At 39.9% G+C, this 26,761-nt stretch overlaps 3 protein-coding genes across 4 annotated transcripts in view; 2 read left to right on the forward strand and 1 right to left on the reverse strand.

Moving 5' to 3' along the window:
- Positions 1–9,906, forward strand: part of LOC140225397 (uncharacterized) — a 28,404-nt gene extending 18,498 nt beyond the window's left edge. The window contains exon 2 of the mRNA XM_072304169.1: positions 6,217–9,906. The gene's annotated coding sequence lies outside the window, so the exon portion shown is untranslated. The remainder of the gene's footprint in view (positions 1–6,216) is intronic.
- On the reverse strand, positions 8,709–19,314 carry BORCS5 (BLOC-1 related complex subunit 5). Of its 2 annotated transcripts, none has more exons than XM_019056037.2 (5): positions 19,099–19,314; positions 17,873–18,147; positions 13,887–14,068; positions 11,792–11,980; positions 8,709–10,258 (listed from the first exon to the last, which is right to left on the reverse strand). In XM_019056037.2, exons 2-5 carry the CDS (start codon positions 18,093–18,095, stop codon positions 10,043–10,045), a joined length of 810 nt encoding a protein of 269 aa, XP_018911582.2. In that variant the 5' UTR covers positions 18,096–18,147; positions 19,099–19,314; the 3' UTR covers positions 8,709–10,042. The 2 variants fall into 2 exon arrangements, with proteins under 2 accessions (XP_018911582.2, XP_018911583.2); XM_019056038.2 differs by lacking the exon at positions 19,099–19,314 and adding an exon at positions 18,902–19,088.
- A 368-nt stretch (positions 19,315–19,682) lies between these two features.
- mtSSB (mitochondrial single stranded DNA-binding protein) lies at positions 19,683–26,536 on the forward strand. The gene is made up of 4 exons (XM_019056051.2): positions 19,683–19,844; positions 20,927–21,017; positions 23,318–23,437; positions 24,472–26,536. Exons 1-4 carry the CDS (start codon positions 19,830–19,832, stop codon positions 24,672–24,674), a joined length of 429 nt encoding a protein of 142 aa, XP_018911596.2. The 5' UTR covers positions 19,683–19,829; the 3' UTR covers positions 24,675–26,536.
- The last annotated feature ends 225 nt before the right edge of the window (positions 26,537–26,761 follow it).

A 26,761-nucleotide genomic window follows, 5' to 3' on the forward strand; every position in this document is an offset into this window, starting at 1 on the left:
TGTGTAACGGTTGTACATCTCAGCTACGTAGCAGAGGCCAGTTTGTTTTCCGACCAATCGAACTTTCGATCCTATACAATTCTCAATGACGATACGTTTGATCCCTCCTTTTGGTCACGCTCTTCCGCCAAGGATGGAGGAGCTGCTGATTCCAGGCTCCCCCTTACGCTTGCAGTCGCCACCACCGGCAAACCCTTGGTGGTCTGAGGACCCTCTCTTCGAAGTCGGGTTTGAGCGATTTTCCCATCGACCCCCCCCCCCCCCCTTCACGATTGGGATACTTAAAACCTATAACGTGCTCAGCTCTCGTGGAGTCGGAGCGGCAAAGTGTCGTCTGCCCACGGTGTGCATGTCTCTTCGTAATCCTAGGCCGTGGCTCGTCCTCCGCGAGAGAGGGCCCTTCCCGCAGTGAGGCGGCTGTTCCAGGGGCCGCTCCCCCAGTCCCAAGGGATCCGAGGCTCCGCTCCTCCATCAACCACCCAGGACCGGTGGCAAAGGACAGTGGTGGTGATAGTAAGGGCTATTGGTTACAAGCAAAGTCCCAGCCTGGTCCCAGCAAGGCTCCTTGAACTCGCATTCACCATTCATATATATTTTTTTGTTTTTGTGTAGAAAAAACCGCCGTAACTCCAATATTCCGTTAATATTTCCGTTTATTATGTTTTCTTTTACGTAATCTAATTAAAGTGCGGTTCATCTGTTTATCCCAAGTGTTTATTTTTATTTGCTAAGAACTATTTTTGTTTATGCATATTTTAGTTTCAAAAAGGAAGGATACTAGGATAGGATACTAAAGGATACTACTGATGCCTAAATGATACAATTATTGATTATTTACAAAATAAGGGGAGGAAAGGATGAAGGAAATATTTTTCCCTCAAATCGTAAGAAGGATTTTTTTTTTACGTTCTGTTTATAATTTGAAAGCTCAACCTTGAGCCTATTTCGTATGGAACATAGTAGCTTTTATGCAAAATCAGTGTTGGAGTTTTTCTCAGTGACACGGCGCGCAGTGGTTCGAATCAACGGGGGAGATCGGACATAACTTGGTTCTTCTAAACATTTATGGCTTCATAATCGGAAAAGTTACTTACAGCGGAGTTATTAGGATAGCTACTATCGTTACTTAGAATTCCTAAATTTCCATGTCCGACCTCTCCCACCGACCCGCCCCACCGCGCGCCGAGGGGCCCTCCGCTGCAGTGCCGTCTGAACAACAAAAGGAAAAAGAGAATGAAAGACCAGAGGAAGAATTAACGTAATAGTATCTGTCTTATTAGGAATATTTTTTTTTAGTAATTCAAGGATATGAATATATAAATTCTAGAATCAGAGTTAATGATAGTGTATTTGGAAATTCCTTTTTTATTTTAACTGGATTCCACGGATTGCATGTAATAATTGGTTGGGAAAGGAAAAAGTAAGAGGGGGTAAAAGAAATGTAGTTTGTCTGATCATTTTGCAACGCTGCAACAGAGGGCCTTAGGGAGCGCGGCAGGTTTCAAGTCATTTAAAATTTGTGTTTATTAACCCTTTGTCGATTCTCAATCGATTTTTCTCCATGAAGGCCCACTGCGACAAGATTCTACGCATTTCTGAGTAGGTGAATTTTTTAAGTGAGTGATCAAGGGGGCGCGTCCCGCGGCGCTTCCGGGACCGTGTCTTAATAAGTAGGCGCACGAGTAAGCAAGTAGTATACTAAAATTTAAGGGAAATTCCCTTTAATAAAATTAGCAAATTTATTTCATCCACGTTTTACATAAATGAGAATAAATCAAGAATGTCAAGAAATTAGTACTATTTTGAGAATCACCGAGAAAAAAAAAATTAAATGCGCGGGGGAAAAAAAAAAAATGCGCGCTAAAATTAAGTCCCGTGTGTTTGATTAGAGTGGAAATTATTCCTGCGCATTTCATCGTGAAGAGCAATGGACGCATTTCCTTTGAACGGTTCAGCGTGCACCGTGACATGAGCCATATTGTGCACATGGTCTTATGAGATTCGGGGCTCACGTCTCAATGCTCGCAGTCCCATTCAGCAGCAATGCGCTCATTTAATTCTTCAAAAGATGCTCTGTGTAAGGTATTATTTCTACTCAGTTGATGAGACGAATTGACAACGCTCCCGGATCATATGTTTTCGCCATTGCGTAGGTATGCGTTGCTCTCAATTTGTTGTTTTCGCAACACAAAGATGCATCCTAACTTTCGGGTGAGTGCCCAATGTGTTTTGAGGGGGTTACCCCTATTGGCGCAAATCCCCTTAGAAAAATTAACAAATTTACTTCATCCATGTCTTATGCAAATGGAATGAACCAAAAATGTCATTAAATTTGTACTGTTTTAAGTACCTTTTTGATAATTACTCAAGAAAAAATTTAAATACACGAAGAAAAAGAGGGGAAAAAAAAATGTGCGCTAAGATTAATTCCCGTATGTTTGATAAGAGTGGAAAGTAATTCTGCGCACTTCATCGTGAAATGAATTTTCCGTCATTCTATACTTTTCCAGGTTTTCGTATTTCCTTTGCCGAGAGGGGCCGCGTGCAGCAAGATATGAGTCGCATTATGCGCGTGGTCTTATGAGGTTCAGGGCTCACGTCCCGCTGCTCGCAGCCTCGCTCGGCAAAGGAGATTCGTTCGCTCGATCTTCTTAAGAAATGCTCTGTGCCCTGAAGGTGGTCTTTTCATTACGCTGCCGTGGCACTCCGATTATGCTTTCTGATCCTATTTTTCCCACTATTGCGTAGTTATGCATTGAGTGAGGACACGGCGCAAAGGCGCGTCCAGGCTAGCACGCAGAGACGATAAATGATATTGCTGGCGAACAAGTTTGTAGGAAATTGTGAATTTTTCCGGCGTTGATCGACGTTGCTGCAGTCTGCAATCAGGACCCACATACTCTTTCTCATTCCGAAAGCACTTATGTGTAGGAATACCAATGGCGCATATGTCGTTCCTAAACCGTGTCAGAATCCATTTACGCAGTCTAAAGACACTTGGTTTTTTTTTTGGTCTGAAATAACGCATGCGCCCCCAGTCCTTCCCATGCACACAAGTGTCTTCACTGTTGGTAACTTTTTATAGTTTCAAGCTACGAATTGCATTCTTATTAAAGAGGCGCTGTTGGGTTTTTCCGAAATGGAGAGTCCAAATTTGGGTCTTCGAGGGAAAGTTTAAGGGCAATCGGATTATCTGCAAGACAAATGGGCGCTATCTGTGGTTCTCCCGTAGAAGCACATATCTGCATAGTGGAATCACTGGTCTGTATGTTGTTTTTTACAATTGGCCGTAAGTATTGGCTTAATATTAGCTTGGTTTGGCAACAGTTGTTTAGCGATCAGTTTCTTCTGCTCTCTGCGGGGGGGGGGGGGGGGGGGAAGAAGACGTTCACCCACTAGCCCTTAATTGCTGAAGTTGCACATTTTCTTCCAGGGAATCGGCTCTGTTCTTGGGCGGATAGCTCCCGGTTTCAGTCCGCGTTCCGTTGCGTTATCCGTATCTCGTTTGGTTTTCAGCAAAATGTTTCCTTTAGAGTTCCGCGGGACAGGGCGTGGATGGTGGGAGGTGCTGTGTCTACTCCGCGCAGCCCTCCAATTTTCGGCAAATTGCGTTGTCAAACCTTATTGTGACGGGCTTGCCGTTTTTTTTATACGGGATCCTGCTTACCCTGATTTCGGCCGTCACATAGAACAGTTATGTCGTGGTCATGAGGACCTAACCAGTTGCTTTCCGGGGATTTCGGAGTCCTGACGGATATGACATGCTTGGTCAGGGGATTTTGGCGAGCTAACCGTGGGAAACGACGCCCAAGTTAGCAGGCCTAGAGGCCCACGAGGAGCTCTCTGAAATCCCCTGAAGTCAGTCGTCTCACCAACCGTGCCTACGCCTCCTCGCGGACCCCCGACGCGTGTCTCACCCCGTAGTCAAGTCCTCGAGTATCCCTCGGCCGAAAGTTGTGGTCCTACGGTCCGTCCCCGACCCTCCTTTCGCCCCAGCGGCCTTTCACCCCCTTTCTGAGTCCTTGACTCCTCAAGTTGCCCCGTCCCGCGTCTCACCCCGGTGATTGAGCTTTGAGTATCCCTCCCCTCGCCGAAAGTCCCGTCCAGCATCCCCGACGGCTCTTCCTGCTTGGAGACCCCCTCCCCCCCTTTTGTAGTAGTTGTATCTGTGTGATAGTTGTTTGAGGTCTGTGTGACCTAGATGTAGTTTTACTGTTATATACCATCATTATCGTTGTTACCATACAAGTACCCAATACATCGAGCGGCCATCTCCTACTTGCGTGTTCCTTCTTTTCCTTAGGATTCTAGGATACGTTCTTGAGGTAGGTGACCATCTATATAGAGTGAAAGGGCTCTTACATCCCCCTAGATCTACCTTCCCTATTCTAGGATTACCCTTTCTGGTGGATACGCCCCCTTATCTGCGATCATCCCCCAACGTGTTCAGCTGCTTGGCTCGAAAGCTGAGCACGTTATAAAACCGGAGGATGTTTAACCCGATTTTTCAAGAAAACACCTCACCTTGCAAGCTTCCCATCACAGCAAAATCCGACCTAGCCTTGATTCAAAAACTTCTAACCCTTTCACAGATTACCCTAAAACTTCTGATCGGACTTCTCTTACTAATATGTATATTGCTATTGCTAAAATGTTTGTGTGAGGTTAAGCCTCTCTTGGTGGCTGCTGACTAGGGAGGCCTCACCTGTCGATTCCTCGCCGGCGTCCGTCCCCACCTAGCCGGCCCCAGAAGTCCGTGCACTTCGCCGAGCCACTCGCTACCGCGATTTACGGCCCCGTTTTCCAGGTCCGACTCAGATGGGAGTCATACACCATACAAGTCATACATTTTAACCGAAGTAAATCCGTCTCTAGTATGTTCCTAAGCCCAAGATTGCAGAAACATTTTTGTTTGCTGATTGATCATTTAAACTGAGAGCGGGATAAAAATTTGCTAGCGTTTGTGCTTTTGAAGTGTGCGGAGACAGGACTTTTCTTTGCTCAAACACTAAGATGGGAAATGTTTGAGATGCTCGCTCGCTCTTAACATAATTTCGATCGTAAGCACCTTGATGAGTCTGATATTCAAAAAGTCAAGACTAGAGCGTGGTTCAGGCAAGCGGACAGAGTCCATTCACGGTTAGGATACTAGAAACCGGAGAGTATTTACCCCGATTTTAAAAGAAAACACCTCACCTTGCAAGCGTCCCATCACTGCAAATGTATTAATAAATTACGGGCTGTTAAAAAAAAAAATCGTTCCGACCTGATTCAAAAACTTCTAACCCTTTCACAGTTTACCCTAAACCTTCTGTGGGGACTTCTCTAACAAATATATATGTTGCTATTATGAAAATTTTTGTGTGAGGGTAAACCTATCTTGGTTAGACATTATGGTTTTGTTTTACAGCATGCCGTACATATTGGACATACAAGGGTACCGCGGGGCACGGAACACCTATGTAATTAAAGAAATCGGTGTGGTGAGCACGGATGGAACAACCATTGAACACTATGTGTTTAAAACGAGCGTAAACAAACGATACTACACAGGGGATAACGCGTGGATAATCAAGAATTACCATCAGTTAGACTGGTCGGACGGTGAAACTGATTTGAGGGAATTAGAGGGGATAATGGAAAGGCTATTAAAGAAAGAGAAAGTGATATATATGAAGGGCATCCATAAACAGAGGTGGATTCGCCCGTACATACACCGGAACGACTACAGCATCAAGAATCTAAGCGAGACACCGCAGTTAAAAGACCTGTGGAACTATCCGAGCGCCCAGCGGTGCTCGTATGAGTATCCTCACTGTGCCCTCGAAAATGCGTTCAAATTATACAATTGGTTGATGGAAAAAAAATGATTATTTCTCCAATTCACCCTCCCCCGCCTCCATCCATAAACGAAAATTTTTTTTATTTTGTTTTTTAAACGATTTTTCACACAATTTTTTTTTTTTTCGGTCCAGAACAAAGAAAAATGAATTACCAAGGAGACCAAAAAGGCACCAACGAAATACTGAGTGCGATGGAGAAAAGGAAGGCGGCCTTCGATCTTCCTACGACGAAAAAACCGCTGTTGACAACGGACTTTTCAGTAGAGTCCATTCCGATCCCCAGCGGTAGCCCCGCCGCTACCAGCAGGGCATCCGAATGGAGTGGAGGCTGTCCCGGTAAGTGCCTAGCCATAAATTATTGTTATTTGGTTAGGTTAGATTAGGTTAGGTTAGGTCGTCATGTATGAAAATCCGCCAAGGATGAAAGAGCCGCTGATTCCATGCTCCGCGTTGCAGTTGCCGCCACCGGCAAACTCTTGGTGGTCTGAGGACCCTCTCTACAGGTTCGGGTTTGAGGGATTTTTCCCTTGAGCCCCCCTCCCCCTCCGCCATCAGTGTGCGAGAGAGACCCGGGCAACCCAACAGCAGAGCTTTTGAACCAGAGACGTTAAAAACCATACTAGGTCTGATCCATACGAGGATCCTGATTTGAATGAATGGACTAGTGGATGGTTATCTGATATTATGCAAGACATGAGTGACCTGAGGGTTGCATTTCAGCGGGAATTGTTTTCTATCAGATCTGATTTGCCGAATTTGCTTAGAGCGGAGGTTGATAGAGCAGTTGTTCCGAGCTGCAATAAGAATACTCAGGCTACCCATGTTTCTAATTTTGGTAATCATAACATTCAAAGACAATCAGGTCAAAACGTTGCCAATAGCATCATGAGCCAAGCCCCTGAATTTCAAGCGACAAGTTTCAGTGTTAATGCCCAACCATAATTTCTCACCAATGTCTAACTGTGTCAATTCCAATGTGGCAATGATTCTTTTTTCTTAATATTTACTAGTATTTGACCAAAATGCAAATGTAGCTTCGCATACAAATTGTACTCCGCCTCATCCCTCCTCAAGTGCTCAGAATCAACCGTACATGCCTGTGCCTAACCGGGGCTCGATTTTCAATTCAAGCCCTAGTGATATGTCTCATTCCAGTGACCCGAGAACAGAAAAGTGTTGGATTTTAGACCCAAAATTAGCGACTTTAGTCTTTGTAATGGAGATAATGAGCAACTTAATCCCGAAGAGTTTATAAGTTCATTCGATGATTACTTGTCTTGATTTTCGAGTTTCTGATAAAACTAAACTTATGCAAACCAGTAAACTTCTAACTGGCCCGGCTCAAACTTGGTTTTGGGCAACACATTTTATAAATTTCTCCGATTCCCTTAATGTGTTGTTCTCTCTTTGTTTAGTATTTTTGTGTTTGGTATTTTTTTACTGTTTATGATGTTTCGTAATCAACTTGAAATAATTTGTTAAACTTGAAAAATTGTGGCCAAAAGTAGTACAACGTAGTATTGTTTGCTCGAATTTTTATATATGTTATAATGTTGTAATTGTATATTATATAATACGTTATAATGTTACACATCAAATTGTTGTATCATGACTTATGCGGAAATGCTCCAGATGATGGATTGATGCTGCTAAACGAAGGAGAAGAAGCAGAATTTGAGGACTCCGATTTCTTGAAAGATGACAGGTGGTCACGGTTATGCAGTTACACTCTCGACAAATATATTTCGAATTTTACTCGAGTCTGACAGATCTGATTCAAAAACCTGTTACGACATTAATAAAAGGTATGCAGCTGCAGATGAAACAATTGAAAAAAGATGGGAGGAACCTTATAGACTGTGAATGGAAGGATTTGCTGATTGTTTTAACAAAAGAACCATTCTACACGACATTTATAAAATCAGAGCTGGAATCGAACCTGAAAAGTGCCTGGTGCGATCTCTGGCTCGGATTAGATCCGCCCTCTGCTTCATCGCATCCCACGGCATGCACATCCATGCCGTCCTTGTGTGCGAATACGCAAATTGCACATGTAGATGCTACGTCACAAATACCATCAGAAGACTATATGGAAAGTGGCTTTCTCCTCAGTGCATTGCAACAGCAACTGTCAACAGAACGCGATGGAGTAATCTCGCAGTATATTTGTCACGCGGAAGGAGAATACCAGTTAAAGTTTCAAACGCCAGGGGAAATTGGCTATGCCACAGTGAAGTTGGAAATATATCTGTTCAGCCAGATGGTGAAGGAGGAGAAGATGAATTGGTGGCGGCACGCAAAAACAAGGGCGCTGATACATTTCAACACACCGATGGACCCAGATCTGGTACTGATAAAGAAAATCTTGGACAGGAAGGCAAGAGCGCTGGACCAGCTGGAGGGCACGGAGCGAAAGACAACAAGGTACAACCCGCCAGAAGCAACATCCAAAGGCACAAGGGGGAGTAAATTCTAAATATGATGATGCGTTCAGCAGTGACTCCACTTGCGAGATTTTTTGATGGCCACCTGTGGCTAGAAAGTAGCTTTAGATGGATACCAAACGATCAAAAGAGTCTTCGGCAAGCCTTAAAATTAGCACAGTGCAATACATCCACAATGAACTTAATCAATATATTTAATCATGTAAACAGTATAAATACCAGTTTACATTCACATTTTTCTCGCGTTGGTAGATATCCTTGATTGACCTCGTGCTCTCCGCAACTTGCTTGCGGAAGCGTCGGCCATGTTCAGCAGGGATTGAATGGAATGACTCCTTAACGAAATGTTCACCTCTGCTGTAGTAATCTTTTTGAAGCGGTAAGCTTAAACAAACACAAATTTCTTGCGCAGATTGTGAAGTTAGGAGTGCATTTCAGTTTGCCGATGCGCTCATTGTGATTTTTGTGTGTTTTTTTTTTTTTTAGGTTACCTACTTAGATTGTATACTATAGATATGTACTTCATCTTAGAAGGAAAAAGTGTGGAAGAAGCAGCGACAATTTTTAATGCGGTCGTTACAGCGGCCTCTAAGGAAATGGTGAGTTGTCTTTTATATTAAATAATTTTTACTGCTTATTTTAAATATTGTGGGCTAACGAAATAATACGGCTTAGCTAACAATTTTGTCAAAAATGAGTTGGCGACTGTGCCGCATTTTACAGAAAATACACAGGCTGATAATTATAGTTTTTTTTTCTTTGTTTTCTCTAGGATATTAATGTCTGATTTCATAATAGCCTTCTAAAAGAACATACATTATTTTGAAATTCGAAGATTGTCAACGAAGCAAATAAAACGGTTTTTCTTGTTTTTCTCGAATTCGCATTTTTGGTGCTTACGACATTTATAAAATAATCTGTTCAATTAGAACACATCTTAAGCCAGTCCCAAGGAGGCAAGACTGGGTGCCGCAGCAATCCGTAGAACCGCCACAAGTAAAAATAGCATGTAACTAATGATGCCTATAACATGTGACTAATGTAGCCTATGACATGTAACTTCACCACCTTCATTATAACCATTATGGCAAATTCATTGCTCTTAGGAATTGTAGGAACGGACCTAAAGGTCCTTGACATGCACCTCAGTGCTACTCAGATGAATTAAATAACTCATAAACATGAGTAACAACCATTGATTACATCAAACAACAAAAAATTAGTTGCTGCACGTCATCAAATCCTGCCAAGTTCTGAGTTCATACAATGTTGTTTTCAAGATTATCACAGCCCATCAACTATTTGACAATCAAAAAATAACTTCTAGTTTTATCAACTTCCATAACCCTTCTTCCCATCTCTGAGGCTCCTACAAAGGCATGGCTATAAGTTGCTCTTCAAGTTGCCATACCTTTATTGTGCATCTTGTGATTTCTAACGCATCTCCATTTGACATATTTTAGGAGATCTGAAATATTGTACATATTTGTTCTTATCAAAACTTCAACTTCGGTGTGATCTTACTGCACACTTCAGTCGATTTACAATGAGCTTAGGGTCTGAGAGAGCAGAGTCGATTGGAATGTAATTTCGCAAATACTTTGTCAAGGAGTAATTTACATTCAAGTTTTTACACACTTTCTCATGACCAGAAGACACCCTGTGACTTTAACACCATTCGTTGCGAATTAATTAGAGCTTCAAACCTGTTTCCTCTTGGATTCGAGTCTTCCAGATGCAAAATTAGTACCAAGTTCAACCAGTGGTCCATACAAATGGTTCGAGTCTCTCGTCCGGCGGCAAAGAGTTGTTGAGCATTTCGACTGTTTCCAAGGTCTTGTTCAAGCTCAGATGGCACTTGTTCAGACTCTGCTCTAGCTGCGTCACTTTACTCAGCTGATCTGCATATCGGGCAAAAGCTTTTTGACGTTCCGAGTAGGAGTAGATTAGCCTATTCGACTCGTTGTGAATCTTAAACAGGTGACAAAATAACAAGATTAGATTTATTCAAAATCCATGCTACGCATGGTTAAGAAAAGAACCAAATTTTGCAATTAGCAATTTCTATTTCTGGCTCATTTATGAAATCACTTAACTGAGTGAGGAAACTAATGGCCTTAACTTGTTCCTAAAATAAGCCAAAAATAGTTATGTTGTACCTCATCATAAAGGTTTTGAAGTGGGAATAAAAATTGAACATGATTTTGAGAAATGTCTAACAGTTGCCTGATAAAAAATTCATTTTGCGAGTGAAAATTTTGAGATGTCGAAATAAGGTAATGTTCTTCTATATGGGCAACGACAAAATAGCATTGAATGTTTTCTTTTTCTTTCTTTCTTAAGAAAAAATTGAAAAAAATCGACATACAACAGCAGCCATCTTGAGTTTCCCATCTGATTACGAAACCTAGGTGATTCGTTTCAGTCAAGTTATGTACTTTTGGATGCAGGTTGCACTGCACGGATTAAGAAGTTTGAACAGAAGATCAGACTCTCTTGCAGGAGGATCATTGAAATTGATAGACAAACCAGTGGGCAAAGAAGCTGATGGTAAAATGGAGCGATTCTATTGATACGAGCGGATGGTTAGGATGGACAAAGGATGGTTAAAGACTGAGGGCAACCCACACTAGACCCTATTTTTAGTCTATCATTTAGTCCTTCATTTATGACAATCATCCGTTTCAACCAATGGGATCCATCCACTTTTCCTCCGTCTACTTTGTCTTTATTGCTTTGACAATCAATTCCATTAGATTGTCCATTGATGCGCTGCGGGCAGTTTTCTTCATCATTAGAATTCCTGACTTTTCAATGTTCTTTTTTTCTTTTCTTTTTTTCTATGTACATACATTCATGATTTTTCAAGACAATTAGTTGAAATGACGGAAATGACTGAAATGACTCAAATTGAGGAAGTGCAATGTTTCGACTGAAAGAAAAAATTGCAAGGTCTTGTAGCAATGTTCTATGGCTATTCTCTGACTTTGTAAAGTTGGGCCAAAGACTTTACACGAACTTGTCTCACGCTGTGGTGTGCTTGGCACGATTTTTGACCCCTCTACCTTGTGGATCATGAACTCTGCAAAACGGAACAACTACTTCTGGTGCATCCTTAAAAGCATGTACCTGCATAGGAAAACTAATAGCATGTATGTTGTTTATAAAATAAAAAAAATGGTGGTTCCTCATTGAAAAATGGATTCCAATTATTTATTTCCATTGACTCACACCAATTGACTCAAACACATGAATTCACATTCTCTGGGCAATCCTGAACCTGATAGTTGGCCACTAGGTAAAACTGCCTGCAGTGGTGGTAAATATGAACAAGCACGTTCCAAACACGCAGATTGTGCACTAAAAAGTGGATTTCAGACTTTTATGATGTGCCCAGGAATTTTTTTTGCAATTTTAGATGCAGTAGGCTTATTTATTTGGCTGCGTCTTTGGTCTGCAACAGGTCCATTATGAAATTAACCTATAATATCCTCCATTACTTACCTCTTTTATTTGTTCTAGTAGTGCTTTCTGATCTGCTTCCACAGAGACTGCATGCTTGTGGAGGTAATTTTCGTAAATCAAACACAGTCTGTACAAATTGTTTGAATCCAAACGCTCAAATACTTCCGGATCCTTTGCATCTGTAGCTCCTATAGAGCCTCTCATGATTGGAAGGAACTTGGGGATCCTCTGCAAAATATTAAATCATGACACAAGGGTTGTTAATTAACATTTTTGAAAAAGGCATGGGGGAAAAAAAAAATTTAATACAAAATGCATTTACTTATGAGTTAACTAGCGAAATGCCCGTGACTGGAGTCACGGGTCTAGAGGCCGCTAAAATATCTATTACCCCGAAAAAATGGTGGTAAGGGAGCAAGACATGCCATAAAAAAATGATAAAATCGATAGAAAAATGAGTTAAAGGGAGTGGGTGATAGAGCTAGAAAAATGAGCTGGGGGGGGGGGGGGGGTAGAATAAATGCTGGCAAAAAAATTAGAGCTCACCTAGCAATGATTTATTAAAAAAAAATAAATAAAAAAAAGAATAAATAAAAAAAATTGAAATAAAACATCAGCTGATAGCAAACAAAGGTTACCAAGGAAACCAAGGAATAGAACTTTCATAAAAACAGATTAGTGGAAAACAGCGTAAGTAGGGCACTTACGTTAATTACCGTTTATAAGTAAACGGTAAGTGCGATTTAACCAAAAATCTATACAGTTCTTTGTAAGACCAAAATGGACAAAATTACAAAATTTGAATAGACTAACGTGAATTTAACGATAGTTATCGTGGACGAAAGAATTGACGACATAGGTCAGGTAACTATTATAGGTAGGAAGTTAAGAGCGCTACATTTCCAAAACTTAGAATTCCTATCATCAAAAATTTTAAAGAAGGGCTTTGGAAAACCCTCTGTTTCAACAAGTTTCACAACTTATCAATTTCTTTATACAATGGAAGTAAAAACATCATCATTTCATACTGAAAGTTTCCCGTTCGGCTCACTTCATCCCCTTCTAGGTAAGGTATGACGAACTCTATTTTTACCAAAATTGAGGTATGAAGGGTTTTTGATTCTGAGGCTACTTTTGGAGGAAGAATAGTAATTGTAATAAATGCTACAAAAACTTGTTGAAGTTGTAGACTGTGTGTATAACAATTGTCAAGTTTTGATGTGGTGAAAAGGATTTTGATGGCTTCTTTGGTTACATTTTGCTACTTTTGGTTCAACTTTAAGGGTTGAGGAGCAAATGCAAGAGTCACAAGTGCCAAAGAACATCGTACACGATACCTATTACATTCTGAATTGTGCTGACAGAATCATCTTAAAGGACAGTATCCCCAGAGCCAATTTTCTGAATAGAATTTATTTTTTTTTTACTCTTAAACTTCTTTTAAAGTCTAATTTATCAACTGGACTTGGAATGTTTGGAGAAGTTTTTCATCTAAGTGATGGGTGACAGTGACAACCCTGACAGGAATCAAGTCCAGCAAGATGTAAACAACGAATGGCCAGTGAAAATTTCAGTCTTGAAGAAGGGATTTTGGGGTCTTGAAACGCATTAGCATTTACTTTAATTCATTTTGCAAGTTTGCGTTTTTTAATTTTCGGTAAACTTTTTTTTCTAGGACCAAAGGAGGAGTATCAATAAGGACCGTTTTTGGACACACCCTACCTGAAATTCCATCACCCTAGGATTTAATGTTCATAAAAGGTCAACACTTTACAGAACGCATTATGATCCGTCCATTTTCTCCCTCATGTTAGGTCTAATACTGGGGGCTTCTGCAAAACTCGTACTTTCCGCCAAACTGGACTTAGAGACCGACGTCTGGGCCAGTATTAGACCAAAAAAAGGGACATAAAATGATCAAATTATGATGCATTGCATAAGTAAGATGTAGACCTTCAATAAGCAAAAAATCGTAGAGTTGAGATATGAGAATAGGTTGGGTAGGAGAGATTGTTGACATTAAGGTGCTGAATTTTGAGCTGTGTTCAATGGCTCTTGCTTCACTTGATGGGTTTATTCTCACTCGGCTAAGATGCGAATTAGCAACAAAAAAACTTACAAACATTTGACTTACTTGGAGTTTGAGAATATCAGGATCTGTGTCTGTGCTCTCGCCTGGTAGTGGTTCCTTAACTACAATGAGATTAGGATCAACTTTGGAGGCAGCTTTGCGCGACATTCCGGATGTCTTGGATGCATGTTGAGGTGATGACTTAGCGCGGGACAGGTGATACTTGTGTTGAGGCTTTGGAGAGTCTGAAAAATAAAAAAAAGTTAGAGAAAAATCAATGCGATACCTCTGAAATGCAAAAGACCTTCAATACAGAAGATCTCCGGTATCCACAGATTCGCTTATTTGCGATTGGCTTCAAGCAGTATGACCCCAGTGCAGTGCCTACCTCCGAACTCGTTGCTCGCTTATCGGCGATTCAGTTTAAGTTGCCCTAAAAATTGTGGAGGCTGGGAATTTTTTTTCTTAGATTTCTCAGATTTCAGATTTTCAACCGTTGTGGAATGATAAGCATAAATTCTATAATTCACAACAAATTCAGCAGAATTTTGATCAGGGCGTTGTGCAGACCTTAATGTAGGGCTGTCGATACTTAACCGATACTTCCAAAGTATCGATACTTTTGATCGATACTCATCGATACTTCGCATCGATACCTGGTAGTATCAATCCTCAAACCCCAATATCGATGATAACGGTGCTTTATCTGATTTGGCCATGAAGAAGGCCTCTTTTTCTTATTTAACAACTTCTCTCTCTTCTGTTTCACCTTCACTAGGCACTGAGACAAACGACGGAGTAATCAGGTTTCTCAAAATGATTACTTTCGTTAAAAATGTTAAAAGCTCAGTTCAATAACAGTAGTAAAGGGCTCATTATAGTTGACTAAGCAGGTGAATAAGGGCGGGTTCGAGAGAAGTGTAAATCTGGCGGAATTAAACGGCCGACAGACATAAGCATAATCCGAATTCAACATTATTTAGAAATAGTATGGATGGTATCGATACCTCAAAAGTATCGATACATATTTCAATTTAAATATAGTAAAACAGGGCAAAAAGTGAAAATAATGACGCGTATTCTTAGGTTTGCGGCGATTTCAGCGTTGCGACAGCCAGGGAAGGGAACGCGGCTGCGTGATCTTCGCAATTTGACGCGCCTTCAATCCGGCTGGCTGCAACATGCCTACATCCGTGGTCGGATAGTTGTATCATTGCGCCTGCCGTGGCTGAACCGTAATACCGACGGCTGCGCGCGAATCGAAGCGTATTTATCTCCGATTGTAACGTTGCACACATCTACTGATGTTTTATTTTTAATCGATGTGTTTTACGAAGCTTCTGTAGTTTTCTGAAGGTTTTCCGGAAATTTTCTGAAATGATTTAAAAATAAAAATCATAGAAAGTTTCGACGCGTTACTCTCGTTTTTCAATTTTCTTCAATCAAAAAACGAATCAAATACGATTAAAGTTTTTGAATCGGTATAGTTGAAATACATATTTCAATTTAAATATATTAAAACAGGGCAAAAGTGAAAATAATGACGCGTATTCTTAGGTTTGCGGCGATTTCAGCGTTGCGACTGCCAGGGACGGGAACGCGGCTGCGTGATCTTCGCAGTTTGACGCGCCTTCAATCCGGCTGGCCACAACATGCCTACATCCGTGGTCGAATAGTTGTATCATTGCGCCTGCCGTGGCTGAACCGAAGTACCGACGGCTGCGCGCAAATAGAAGCTTATTTATCTCCGATTGTAACGTTGCACACATCTACTGATGTTTTATTTTTAATCGATGTGTTTTACGAAGATTCCTGTAGTTTTCTGAAGGTTTTCCGGAAATTTTCTGAAATGATTTAAAAATAAAAATCATAGAAAGTTTCGACGCGTTACTCTCGTTTTTCAATTTTCTTCAATCAAAAAACGAATCAAATACGATTAAAGTTTTTGAATCGGTATAGTTGAAATACATACCTACTTCAGCTCGATGCTCGATATCGGTATCGATGCTTAGTCAATACCAGTATCGATACTTACTACCTCGAGTATCGACATCCCTACCTTAATGTGAAAACCCAGCTCATTGCAAAAAATTGTGGAGGCCTAGAGTAATATGCACCCCTAGATTAAAAAGACTTATCACAGACTTGCCGGTTAATGTTTGACTTTAATGACATGTTTAGTGCATCATTTGAGAAATTCTGATGAGAAAAGATATCTTGCCCTACTTTAATTTTTACCCTGTCTTGTGGTCCAGACAGTGTTCGAAACTCTAACTAACGCGCCTAAGAATGCGGTCATGGCGCACTATGGTCCACAGACTGGATTTAACGGAACTTTATTCGAAAATGCACTGCACTGCCATAAAAGGTGTTGGATCTTATGATTTTTGGGTCGCTGATTTCATTTTACATCTTAGTTAAACAAAATATTAACATCCTGACCGAGAAACTTAACTTCAAATGTAATTTCTGGCGCTTTTAAGATTGAAGATTTTTTCCACCCTATTTTGACATGTATAAAAATAATAACAAAAATGTCTGTCGGTCGAGATTAGGTTATCCTCATGTATTTTTAGGCGGTAAATCCGAATATGACCTCCGTTTTTGTCCATTACCCTTCAATTTTTCGGAAAAACCGATTTTACCCGGAAAAGCTTGTTCTCCAAGGAAAATTGAATTTTCCGGGATAATGAGGGATGATAGGAAAAATCTAAGGCCATATTCGGGTTTAGCAAGTCAGAATGCATAAGAATCGATGTATCGCACATCGAAATCATTTTTAAAATGTATTTTTAACACACTTAGAGTCCGGAAAAGGTTTTACCCAAAAGGCTCGGGAAAATCGGCATTATCGGAGAACTGGAGGGTGATAAAAAAAACCTAGATCATATTCGGATTTAGCAGCTTAATATACATAACAGAATCTCTTTATCACGGGTCCAGTATAATTTATCAACATGAATTGCAATTATGGCAAAAATACGTCAAATTTGCTCATTTTCCTGAGAAAAAGTCACTTTTTCGGAAAAGTGAGAGGTTATAAGAAAAAACCAAGGTCATTTTCGGACTCAGTAGATCAAAATATATCGGAATACTTTCATTTTGTACCGATAAAAAATTTAACAGTCGCAAAAACGCCAAAAATGCATGGAATATTCCACATTTTGATGCACGGAGGTGCACTTCGAAAAAAATTCATTTCGACCATTAGGCGACAAAAGGCGACATTTAAATTGGCCTCATTTTAAACTTAAGGATATGTAGAACAAGATTTTTCAATCCGCAAAGCATTAACTAGAATTAAAAAAAAGTTGGAGCTTCCTAAAAATTACGAATTTCACTGATTTCTATCATTTTTTGGCGTATGTTTGCAGCGTTAAAAAGCATACAAATTTCAGTTCAAAATTAATGAAACTGGGTGAAAAGGAAGTCACTTGCCACCAGGTGGAACCATGTTGCCCAAAAATTTACATAGATGATGCGTAACTCGGTAAAATAAACACCTTGTAACGCACCACCGAATGCGGCCCACAATCAGCTAATGAAGACCTGTCGCGCGCTCTGTTGTTAGGGTCCGTCACAATCTTATAAATCATTATTAGTCGATGAAAACTTAGGTGACGATCCATGGGAGTATGTATTATAAAACTGTAGTGCCAAACTTTAATTTTTCCCACCTTCAAAATTTGACTAAAGTTCTGTTAAATAGGGTCTGTGGACCATAGTGTGGTGCCCAATAAATGAAGGCTTTGCGTCAATGTGTCCCCAAAAACTCTCCCCCCCCCCCCCCCAAAATCCTAATTTTTCTGCTGAGTGATTCTTTGAAACTTCAATGCACAGCATTGGATTCTGACTTTTCACTAAATACGCCTTGATATGGAGGCAAAAAGTCAATTTGGCCCCTGAAAAATCTTCAATGACCTTATAAATCAGGTTGATGGGCCCCATGGTTCCTGAAACTCAAAGGTGAGTTTCGAACACTGGGTGCAGTGTTCAACTGATTTTGACAATAAAAGTTATGGACTAACAAGCAACTATCAATCACTTACCGCCAATTGGTCGACTGACGGTGTACGATATGTAAGGCAGATCTGAATCACTGCAAATGCTATGACCAGGGGAGGCACTTCCGGGCCGTTGATCAGGAGTTCCAGCATCGCCGCTCCACCTCTGTTCCGGAACTGATTTTCCACGGCGCAGACGATCTGCTTTGTTTGCACTGCTTTTAGCACCGTGGCTGCTTCCTCCTTGGTTACTCTGCTCCAAGCCCATTCCTTACCGGTTTTGAAATTCACGCCCCAAAAAAAGTCTTGAAAGGAGAAAGCTGAAAGAAAAGAATTGCAACCTATGAGTCAAGAAACAATGCCCCTTCTACGCAACTCAACTTAATCATTTGCAATGCATAAGAGAATAAATTGAACATACTCTTGTGTGCGTGACTACTCGTGATTGTGCTTGTTAGTACTCGGGCCATAAGAATGGATGGGAATTTAAAGGCGCCTGTGACGTCAGCGATGAGGAGCAGGCACGACATGCACAAAAACGACTCTGTTGTCAGTCTTTAAGTAACTTAAGAGACCTGTCCACAAGGCTCTTGTCACCGGCTTACAAGTTAGTGCTCAGTTCCTTTTGATTCAATGTCAAATCCCGCTTCACTATTTTCTCAAAGAGAACTATATCGACGGTGAAAGTCGGCAATCACATTACTCGTTTGCGGTGTCTGAAAATCTCCGCCTCTACGTCATTTTTTAAAAGGAGAACAAATTGATATTATTTCTTGAAGTTATTGCAGAATTTTCTTCGCATTGAGAAGAAAAATCGTGACAGTTTTAAAGAATTGCCGTTGAGTAGTTTTCCATTTAAAAAATAAAGTATGACAGGAAGTCTGCGACGTCGCAAACCGAGTTATGTGATTGCCGACTTTCACCGTCGATATACACTTTTACATTGTTTCTTGTGCAGCTAGCTTGAACATGCCCCATCTTCCCTTTTGCACACAGTTCCATTCAGCATAAATACGTCCAATTGCGAATCTAATTTTCAGTATTGAATATATTGAGAACAGCCCCAAGACTAACCTTAGCGGAAAACAAGGAGTGCGGGGGAGATGAGAGTAATGAGCAGATAGTGTAGACAAGTTGAACAAGTATACGGTAGTGAAATGCAGCGCAATAAGACTGTTGATACGAGACAACAAAAAGTACTGGAGATTCAGTGATGACGGACAGTTAGCAGTACTTAGCAGATGAATGGAAGACAGTCAGCAGACGCTTACCTAAATAATAGAAAATTCTTTTCAAGATTATTAACACTTGTTCACTAGATTTTCAATTAGCATGCAGTCGTCACAGCCGTTGCCCTAAAATACAGTAAAGAGAAAATAAATATACAGAAAATTCAGGACATATGGAATGTTTTTTTGTTTCACACGGCCACTCACAAAGAAAGCGAAAAAAAGGGCGAAAGTTCGAAAGTTCGCCTCCCGTATACCTTACGTACGTCATCAAAAAAATCCAAGATGTCCGACACGGCGACACCTCCTTCATCCCCTCATCCCCCTCCTTCTCCTTCTTCCAACACTGTGGCATGGACGAAGATATTACATTACGTTAGTAGACCAATCCACACAGGTCAGTCATTGCGCAGCTTTTTTGAAATCCACTCCCCCGCCCGGCCCTAACTCGCAGCACTCATTGTGACGTACTATTGAGTGCACCCATAAGAAATACATTGCAAGCACTCAATAGTACGTCACTGCGCAGTAGAGTACCAAAACTCGTCCACCGGAATGACTGACCTGTGTGGATTGGTCTTGGTTAGTATATATTCATCCATGACTGTGGTATCACGTGCTCGTGTGTTTGTTTTGGTTAGGTTAGGTTAGTCGTTAGTCTTGGTTAGTTTAAATTTTTTTCGGCTTCCTTCTTGTTATCTTGCAGAATTTTCTGAGCTTCGTTCCCATTTCACGTGCATTTTCGGTCAGGGTACTTCTTTTCATCTTTGAATATGTTCAGTCAGACGGTAAGTTTGAACCCAGTCGAAGTCTCCCCACTCAAGAGACTTTTTCCATGATTCCTGCATGGCATGTGGAACCCCAGGGTTATGTCGATCTTTGTGTTGATCTTATCATTCCCCTCTTTTTGTCTCCTAATAGAAATCAGAAATTAATTGAGAAAAGTCGTGGTTTCCTGACCTAAATCCATTTGTAGGGTACCATTTTATTGTGCAAAGAGGCAGCCATTTACAAAAAATCTTTGCCATCACCCAATGTCTGAGTTGTCCGTCTGTTAGATCTACTCTTCAGGCACAACACTGCAGTGAAATCGGTTAAAAACTCGCGAGGTCTTCACCAATCCACTTGGAGGAAGCTGGTTTTGGGACATGGCAAGTCATGAGAAATGGCGGCTTCCTATGTCAGTGGCAGGGTCAGGCGTGTTGGATGCGAGTTGTTGAGACACGATTGTTTATGTCCATGCGCGGAGCTTGCGGCAAGAGTGACCCTGGCTTCTGGCGTTTCGCAAGTCGGAGTTGGGCACGGAAACTACGGGTGTTGGCATAAAAGCTTGCGGAAACTGCTCGTGCGGAGTTAGTCGGTGTGAGGTGTGAAGACCCGAGACAACCCGGTCCAGCCTCTGTATGATCAGCTATAGAATAAACCGTGAAAATTACCCGAAAAAATGTGGTTCTGTTTTTTCCCCCTAGCGCTCCCACTACAATACTTATAACCCATCAGTCTTGAATATGGGTATTGATCTGTGACTCTCAAATTTTGATTCAGCCAGCATTCAAATGGTATCAATTCAAGTCAGGAGTTTGTATTATCTGCCTTTTCTCCACGCATGCTGAATTTGCATTTTTTTAACTTATATTGAGTTTTGCAAATTGATAATACTTGTAGAAACGTTAATATTCAGTGTTTTTTAATATGTACCAAACATTTGATACCCGGGAATATTGATCAATTTCCCTCGGTATTTCTAATCCCGGCCCTCTTTGTCTTTCAATATTTATGAAAAGGACTGTTAATAAGTAACTTTCTAGAAAATCTCCTTCATTCTTGATAATCTATCAAGTATCATCTTGTACTTTTGTTGTGTTCTCAGGTGTATAACCTCATCTCAAAGGGGAGACCCTGTTTTAGAAACCAATTCGTGCGCTCTTTCTGCAGTCCAGTTGGATCTAATGTGGAAAAGTGTAAGTCAGACTTAATCACATTTTAATTCAATTCTACCAGTGGATTAGAGCAGGAAAGGCTGTTCTACTCACACAATTACAATAAATATGATAGATGAATAGAATTGTAGAGCAAGAGAGCTGGATGATATTATTAATCATTTCTATTGCAGAGGAAAAAAATTTTATGTTCTGTAAAGTCAACATGAGCTTAATCAGGCACTAAAATACTTGTAGTCCAGGCGCCTGGTAAGTCTAACTGGAATTTTGGGTACACAGAGATTTTTTGGCTTACTTTATGTTTTTTGGGTCGCTGAATCCGAATCTGAAGTTTCCTACCGCGTATCTGGTGAGCATTTTCCGCTATTTTGAAAATATGGCCTGAAAAGGCCTTTTTTTGCGGTTTTTTTTTATAGCGGCTATGCATGAGAAAAAGTCCCGGATTTAGCTAATGTTTTGAATAACTGACATAATTTGGAAGAAAATGGTGTATACATATGCTAGGTTTGCTCAAAAATTGAGGAAGATACAGCATCGTGCACATCGCGCCCATTCACGTTTTCGCGGCGCACCCGTCAACGCGCGAGCCGGCTCGCCGCGGTCAGCCAAGTTCCGAAGCGTTCCAAAGTTCCGAGATCCGAGGTTCCTCAATTTTTAAGCAAACCTAGCATATTCATACAGCATTTTCTTCCAAATTATGTCAGCTATTCAAAATATCAACTAAATCCGGGACTTTTTCTCATGCGTAGCCGCTATCAAGAAAACCGCAAAAAAGGCCTTTTCAGGACATTTTTTCAAAATGGCGGAAAATGCTCACCAGATACGCGGTAGGAAACTTCAGATTCGGATTCAGCGACCCAAATAACATAAAGTAAGCCAAAAAATCGTTGTGTACCCGAAATTCCAGGTAGCCTCATTTTTAGCTACCATACGTCTGGACCATGGAGACGCACCTTGGGTGTAAGAAAGGCACTTGAAGTTGTTATGTTCCAGAATCTCTACTACTATTCTTACCAGTACCGAAGTGCAAGTTGCTTGTCTCTTACAATGGGCCTGTTGCAAACTTTTGCAAGATCAAAAATAAGAGTTGTTTCGGAGAGGAAGTGTCTCAAAAATCACAATGAGCGCATCGAAACTCTGAAATGCACTCCTAACTTCACGATCTGCGTGAGAAAGTTGCGTTTTTAAGTGTCCTGCTTCAAAAAGGATACTACAGCACAGGTGAACATTTCGTTGGAGGAGTTGTCCCATTCAATCCCTGCTCAACATGCCTGATGCTTCCGCGGGCAAGTTGAGGAGAGCACGAGGTCAATCAAGGCAGATATCTATCAATGTGAGAAGAACAAACGTGAATGGAAACACGCCGATTGTTATCAGGTGGTTAGAATAATCACACCGTCACATGTGTATAGGCGGATTGGCTTCGGCTATGTTGAATATAGCGTAGTATCTTTGTGAGCAGGGGTTGGATGGAATGACTCCTTTAATGAAATGTTTTCCTGTGCTGTGGTATCGTTTTTGAAGCGGGAAGCTCTATTAAACACTTTCTTATGCAAACTGTGAAGTAAGGACTGCATTTCAGACTTTGCCAATGTGCTCATCGTGATTTTTGAGACACTTTCTATGGCCTTGTCTCCACGGGCCGTTTCACGGGATTTGTCCCAGGGAAAAATCCCACTTACGAAGTTGGGAAAAATATTGAGTTAATCAATATTTTTCCCGGTACCAAGTATGGTGCTTTACCCCCAGGACTCACGGGGAGAGGAAGAAGAAGTGAAAACGAACTGTGCGATATTTTATTCATTACTCCGTTGTTAATGTTTTTTTAGTTAAAATAATGTGTCTAATCGTCAATTGAGTGCAATTATTATTTTAATCCCGGTTAAATAACCGACTTCAACTAATTTATCTTGCCGCGCAAACTAGTCGCAGGACCGTATGAGCCCCGTCCCGTGGAGACGGTAACTGGGAAAAATCCCAGAAGTTTCCTTCCTGCGATTCGAACTTGGGACAAATCCTATGAAAACGTCCCGTGTGGACAAGGCCTATGAGTAGCAACTCTTATTTTTGCTCCAGCAAAAGTTTGCAACAGGCTCATTGTAAATGCGTTTCTATCTAAGATGTTTTTATCAGTTGTCTTTAACTGTTCCACACGTGTCTTTTCTCAAAACTTCCAGTGCATATAGATTTCTTTCGTCAAATTGCGTTCAATTCTCTCTGAAACTCTCTCTCTCTTCTCTCTTCTCATTGAAAACTAGTAATGGAAGTTCCTTTTGTATAAGATTTGTATGCTAATCAGTCTCTCTTTTTTTCAAATTCAGCAATCAATGAAGTTAGACTGCTCGGTCGTGTAGGTGCTGAACCTGAGAAACGAGGCAGTGAAGAGCACCCTGTCGTGACTTTCCAACTCGCCACAGACACCAGTTACAGAAACAGTGCAGGTTTGTTCACTACATCTTTTTTTATTACTTTAGTATGGAGAAAAAAAATTAAAAACAAGAGTGTAGGAACTTTTCAATTAAGGGTTTGTTAGGTCTCAAGTACTACTACAAAAACTTTAGGAAAAATAGGGAGGCCCCACAAACAAGTATTTTAAGTGGGAAGGTGGTTAATCGAAGTCTTGGAGTGGAAGAAAGCAACTGGCATCCTTTTTAAAATCGCATGTTTTTGGAAAAACTGTGGCATATTGTTAATTAGAAGCCAAGTGAAATTGTTTGAAGATAGAAAAGGGGTTTTCAACATAGAAAGGCCTACTTAAAAGATGGGAAAGCCAAAAATTTTCTTCATCACTGCAAGTCTCAGTTGTCAACTTGGTGGCAGAAATACTGCCTCACAAGGGAGAACAAGTGAAGGAATAATGCCCGCACCATTTGCCCTTGTGTTAGTTTTTCGTAAATTTTTAGGTCCAAAATGAGGCTATCTCAAGTTAAAAAAAAAAAACAAAAAACTTTAGATCTGTTTCGTGATAACCAGCTCTGCATATTTTAGAACATCACTTAAACAGCTAGATGTAGGTGTTGTAAGTAAATGCTTCAAAGGAGAAATTAGTCGCAGTCTCACTATTCTTCTTTTTCGTGATTTTTTTGCACAAAAAAAGAAAAGTTAAAGAAAATAGTGTTTTCATCGGTGTTTCATCATAATGTTTTGCATGCCTGCTTTTAGGTGATTTTTCAAAATTTTGAGGAGAGGTATTTTTTCCTCCATTTCTCTGAATTTTCTCTGAAGAAAAATTAAAAGTCAAAGCTGTACATTGAAGTATCTCAGTGTAATGGACCTGGAAATGCAAGTTCAGTCATCTCTAAAGACTATAGGTATCTAATTCCATTAGACAGTTTCAATTTCATAGGAGTCAAGCCTCACGTTGAAAAAAAAAAAAACTGTTAAGAGGAGATTAATCTTGACATCAGTCTAGTGTCAAAAGTTACATCTGATACAAAAAGTTGCATTTGTATAAAAAATTATTTTTCTTTTACAGGTGAGATCACCCAAAAAACGGAGTGGCATAGAATCGCTGTTTTTCGGCCGAAACTGCGAGACACTGTCTACGATTATCTGCAGAAAGGCAAAAGAGTCTATGTTGCAGGTCGTATATCTTATGGGTCCATGACTACGGAAAGTGGGAGCACAGTCAATTTGTGCTCCATCATCGCAGATGACATCATCTTCCTCCATAGCTAAGTCTCCTTACCCCCCAAATTTTTTTTACCATAAGATTTCTCTCTTTTTCCTATTTACTGTCATTGAAAAATGTTACCACTGACTAAAATCGGATCCTCTCTCAAAATGATGACTTATGTGGTTGTCGTCAGTCCTGATTCGTTACAATATTCAGAATAACTTAAATAAATAAACGTTTTTTCCCCTTTATTTATTTATTATTGGATAAATGATGGAAGAGAAATTTTGCTATTACGACAGATTCTCTCTAGCATTACTTGGCATATGAAACCATCAATCAAATAATTAATTTGCTTGTCACAATGAACTTCTCAGAAACTCCACTCAGAAAAGCTTGCTTAATAACCTCAAACTAAAAAGAATTAAGATTTTTTACTTTTCTGTTTACTATCTTTTGACTAAGCTTTTGCAGACTGAAGTTTGATTACCTATGTACTTAAAAAATGATCAATAAAGTTGCTTCGCTGTCAGTCCTAATTTCTGAAGAATTCAAAGAATTTCATACTATAATTATATGCTTTTATTTTTTTCTATAAAGTGAGTGGATCGTCAATTTTACTCATCAGAAATAGTTTCTTTCAGCATCACAGGATGCAAAAAATTTTGGCTACATAATTAGATCGTTCAAAAATTACAATTATTTTCCCAGTGGAAAATTATATCAACACAAATAAGCTTCTTACACTATGTAGCTATTTTTCTTTTTTACTTAAAACTGTATATTTTTATGTCTACGTTTCAAGATCAAGAACTGCAATCTCATGGGGAAACTAAACACTTACAAAGAACTTTTTTTTCACAAAGAAAAGGATGAGGCCTAGCATTACTGTCCCTTTGCAAAAGTGAACCGGGGTCTTGAAAACTGATGAACTCGTAGGATTGAATGTGTCAAGTATATTTATCAACTGTGAGAATTTTTATCTCTAATGATTTCTTTCTCGATTCTTGATGTATTGAAAAATAATTGTCAATACATTTTTTCACTTGCTGTACAAATATTTTATCATTGAACTTTGTTTTTGTAAAACCTGATAGGTTAGGAGGGTAAGCAAAGTGATATTCTGATATCATGTTTCTTATGCTCAGAAAACAAAGAGGCACTTTTATTGCCACATTTACCAAGGATTTAGATCATTTTAAGATGGTGAAGTAAATATTGTTTGTACGGATACTAAAAAACTGTAGGTTTGTGTGAGCCTCCGTACTGCTGACTGCTATGCTACGAAAAATTTTCCAATCCTGTTGAATTTTTTCTTATAAAATATTTATTGCCATGATAAGTTATGGACATTTTGCTTCAAGGTTTAACACCAGAATTAAATTTTGGAAGTTATTCTGTGTAATTTTAGAAGAAAAAAAAACAAATTATCGAGAAAATGTGGTTTTATCAATAGATATTTGGCAAAGCCTCATGTTTTTTTTGTAGTACAGCAACCTGTATCCTGTTTAGATGTGGTAACAAGTGATCTATCAACCAATAATTCCTAAGTAAGATATTTTAAGTAGCTTTTTGTATAACCTTTGTTTTTTTTGTTTGTTTTTTTGAAGAACCAATTATCTTTACAATTATCGATTGCTTACCTCTCATTAGTTTCTTTCTTTTACTCAATCTCCCAATGTCTGCTTTATCTTTTTGTTGAATGTAGACGAAACTTGTAGAGTAAGAAAATTTACCTCTTTAGATCGTTCTACAAGCATCCTATCTCCTAAAATGCATCTCATCTTTAGTACATACCTATATATCATTTACTTTGTTTGAGTAGTTAACGCTAAGTGTTTCTTCAGGCCATATATTTCTTTGTACATAATCGTGTTATCAAATATGACTGAGAATAAATTAATCGATTTTTCTATTTTTGGAATAGTTGTCTTTTCTTGATACCTTTTCACAAGAACTGTTATGAGCTCAGGAATTCATTTGAGAATAGATCCTTTTCATGTAAATGTACATGTTTTAAGTTTTTTTTGAGCCCCGAAGGAGCTCATGACAGCTTTTTTGACTGAAACATGAGACTTGAAAAGGAAATTATGAACAGAACTTTCCTTATTCGCCTGAAACTTATGACATCATAGGAGGTGACGACCTA

Source organism: Bemisia tabaci, chromosome 9, assembly GCF_918797505.1.
Source record: "Bemisia tabaci chromosome 9, PGI_BMITA_v3".
In the NCBI taxonomy this organism is placed as follows: Eukaryota; Metazoa; Arthropoda; class Insecta; order Hemiptera; family Aleyrodidae; genus Bemisia; species Bemisia tabaci.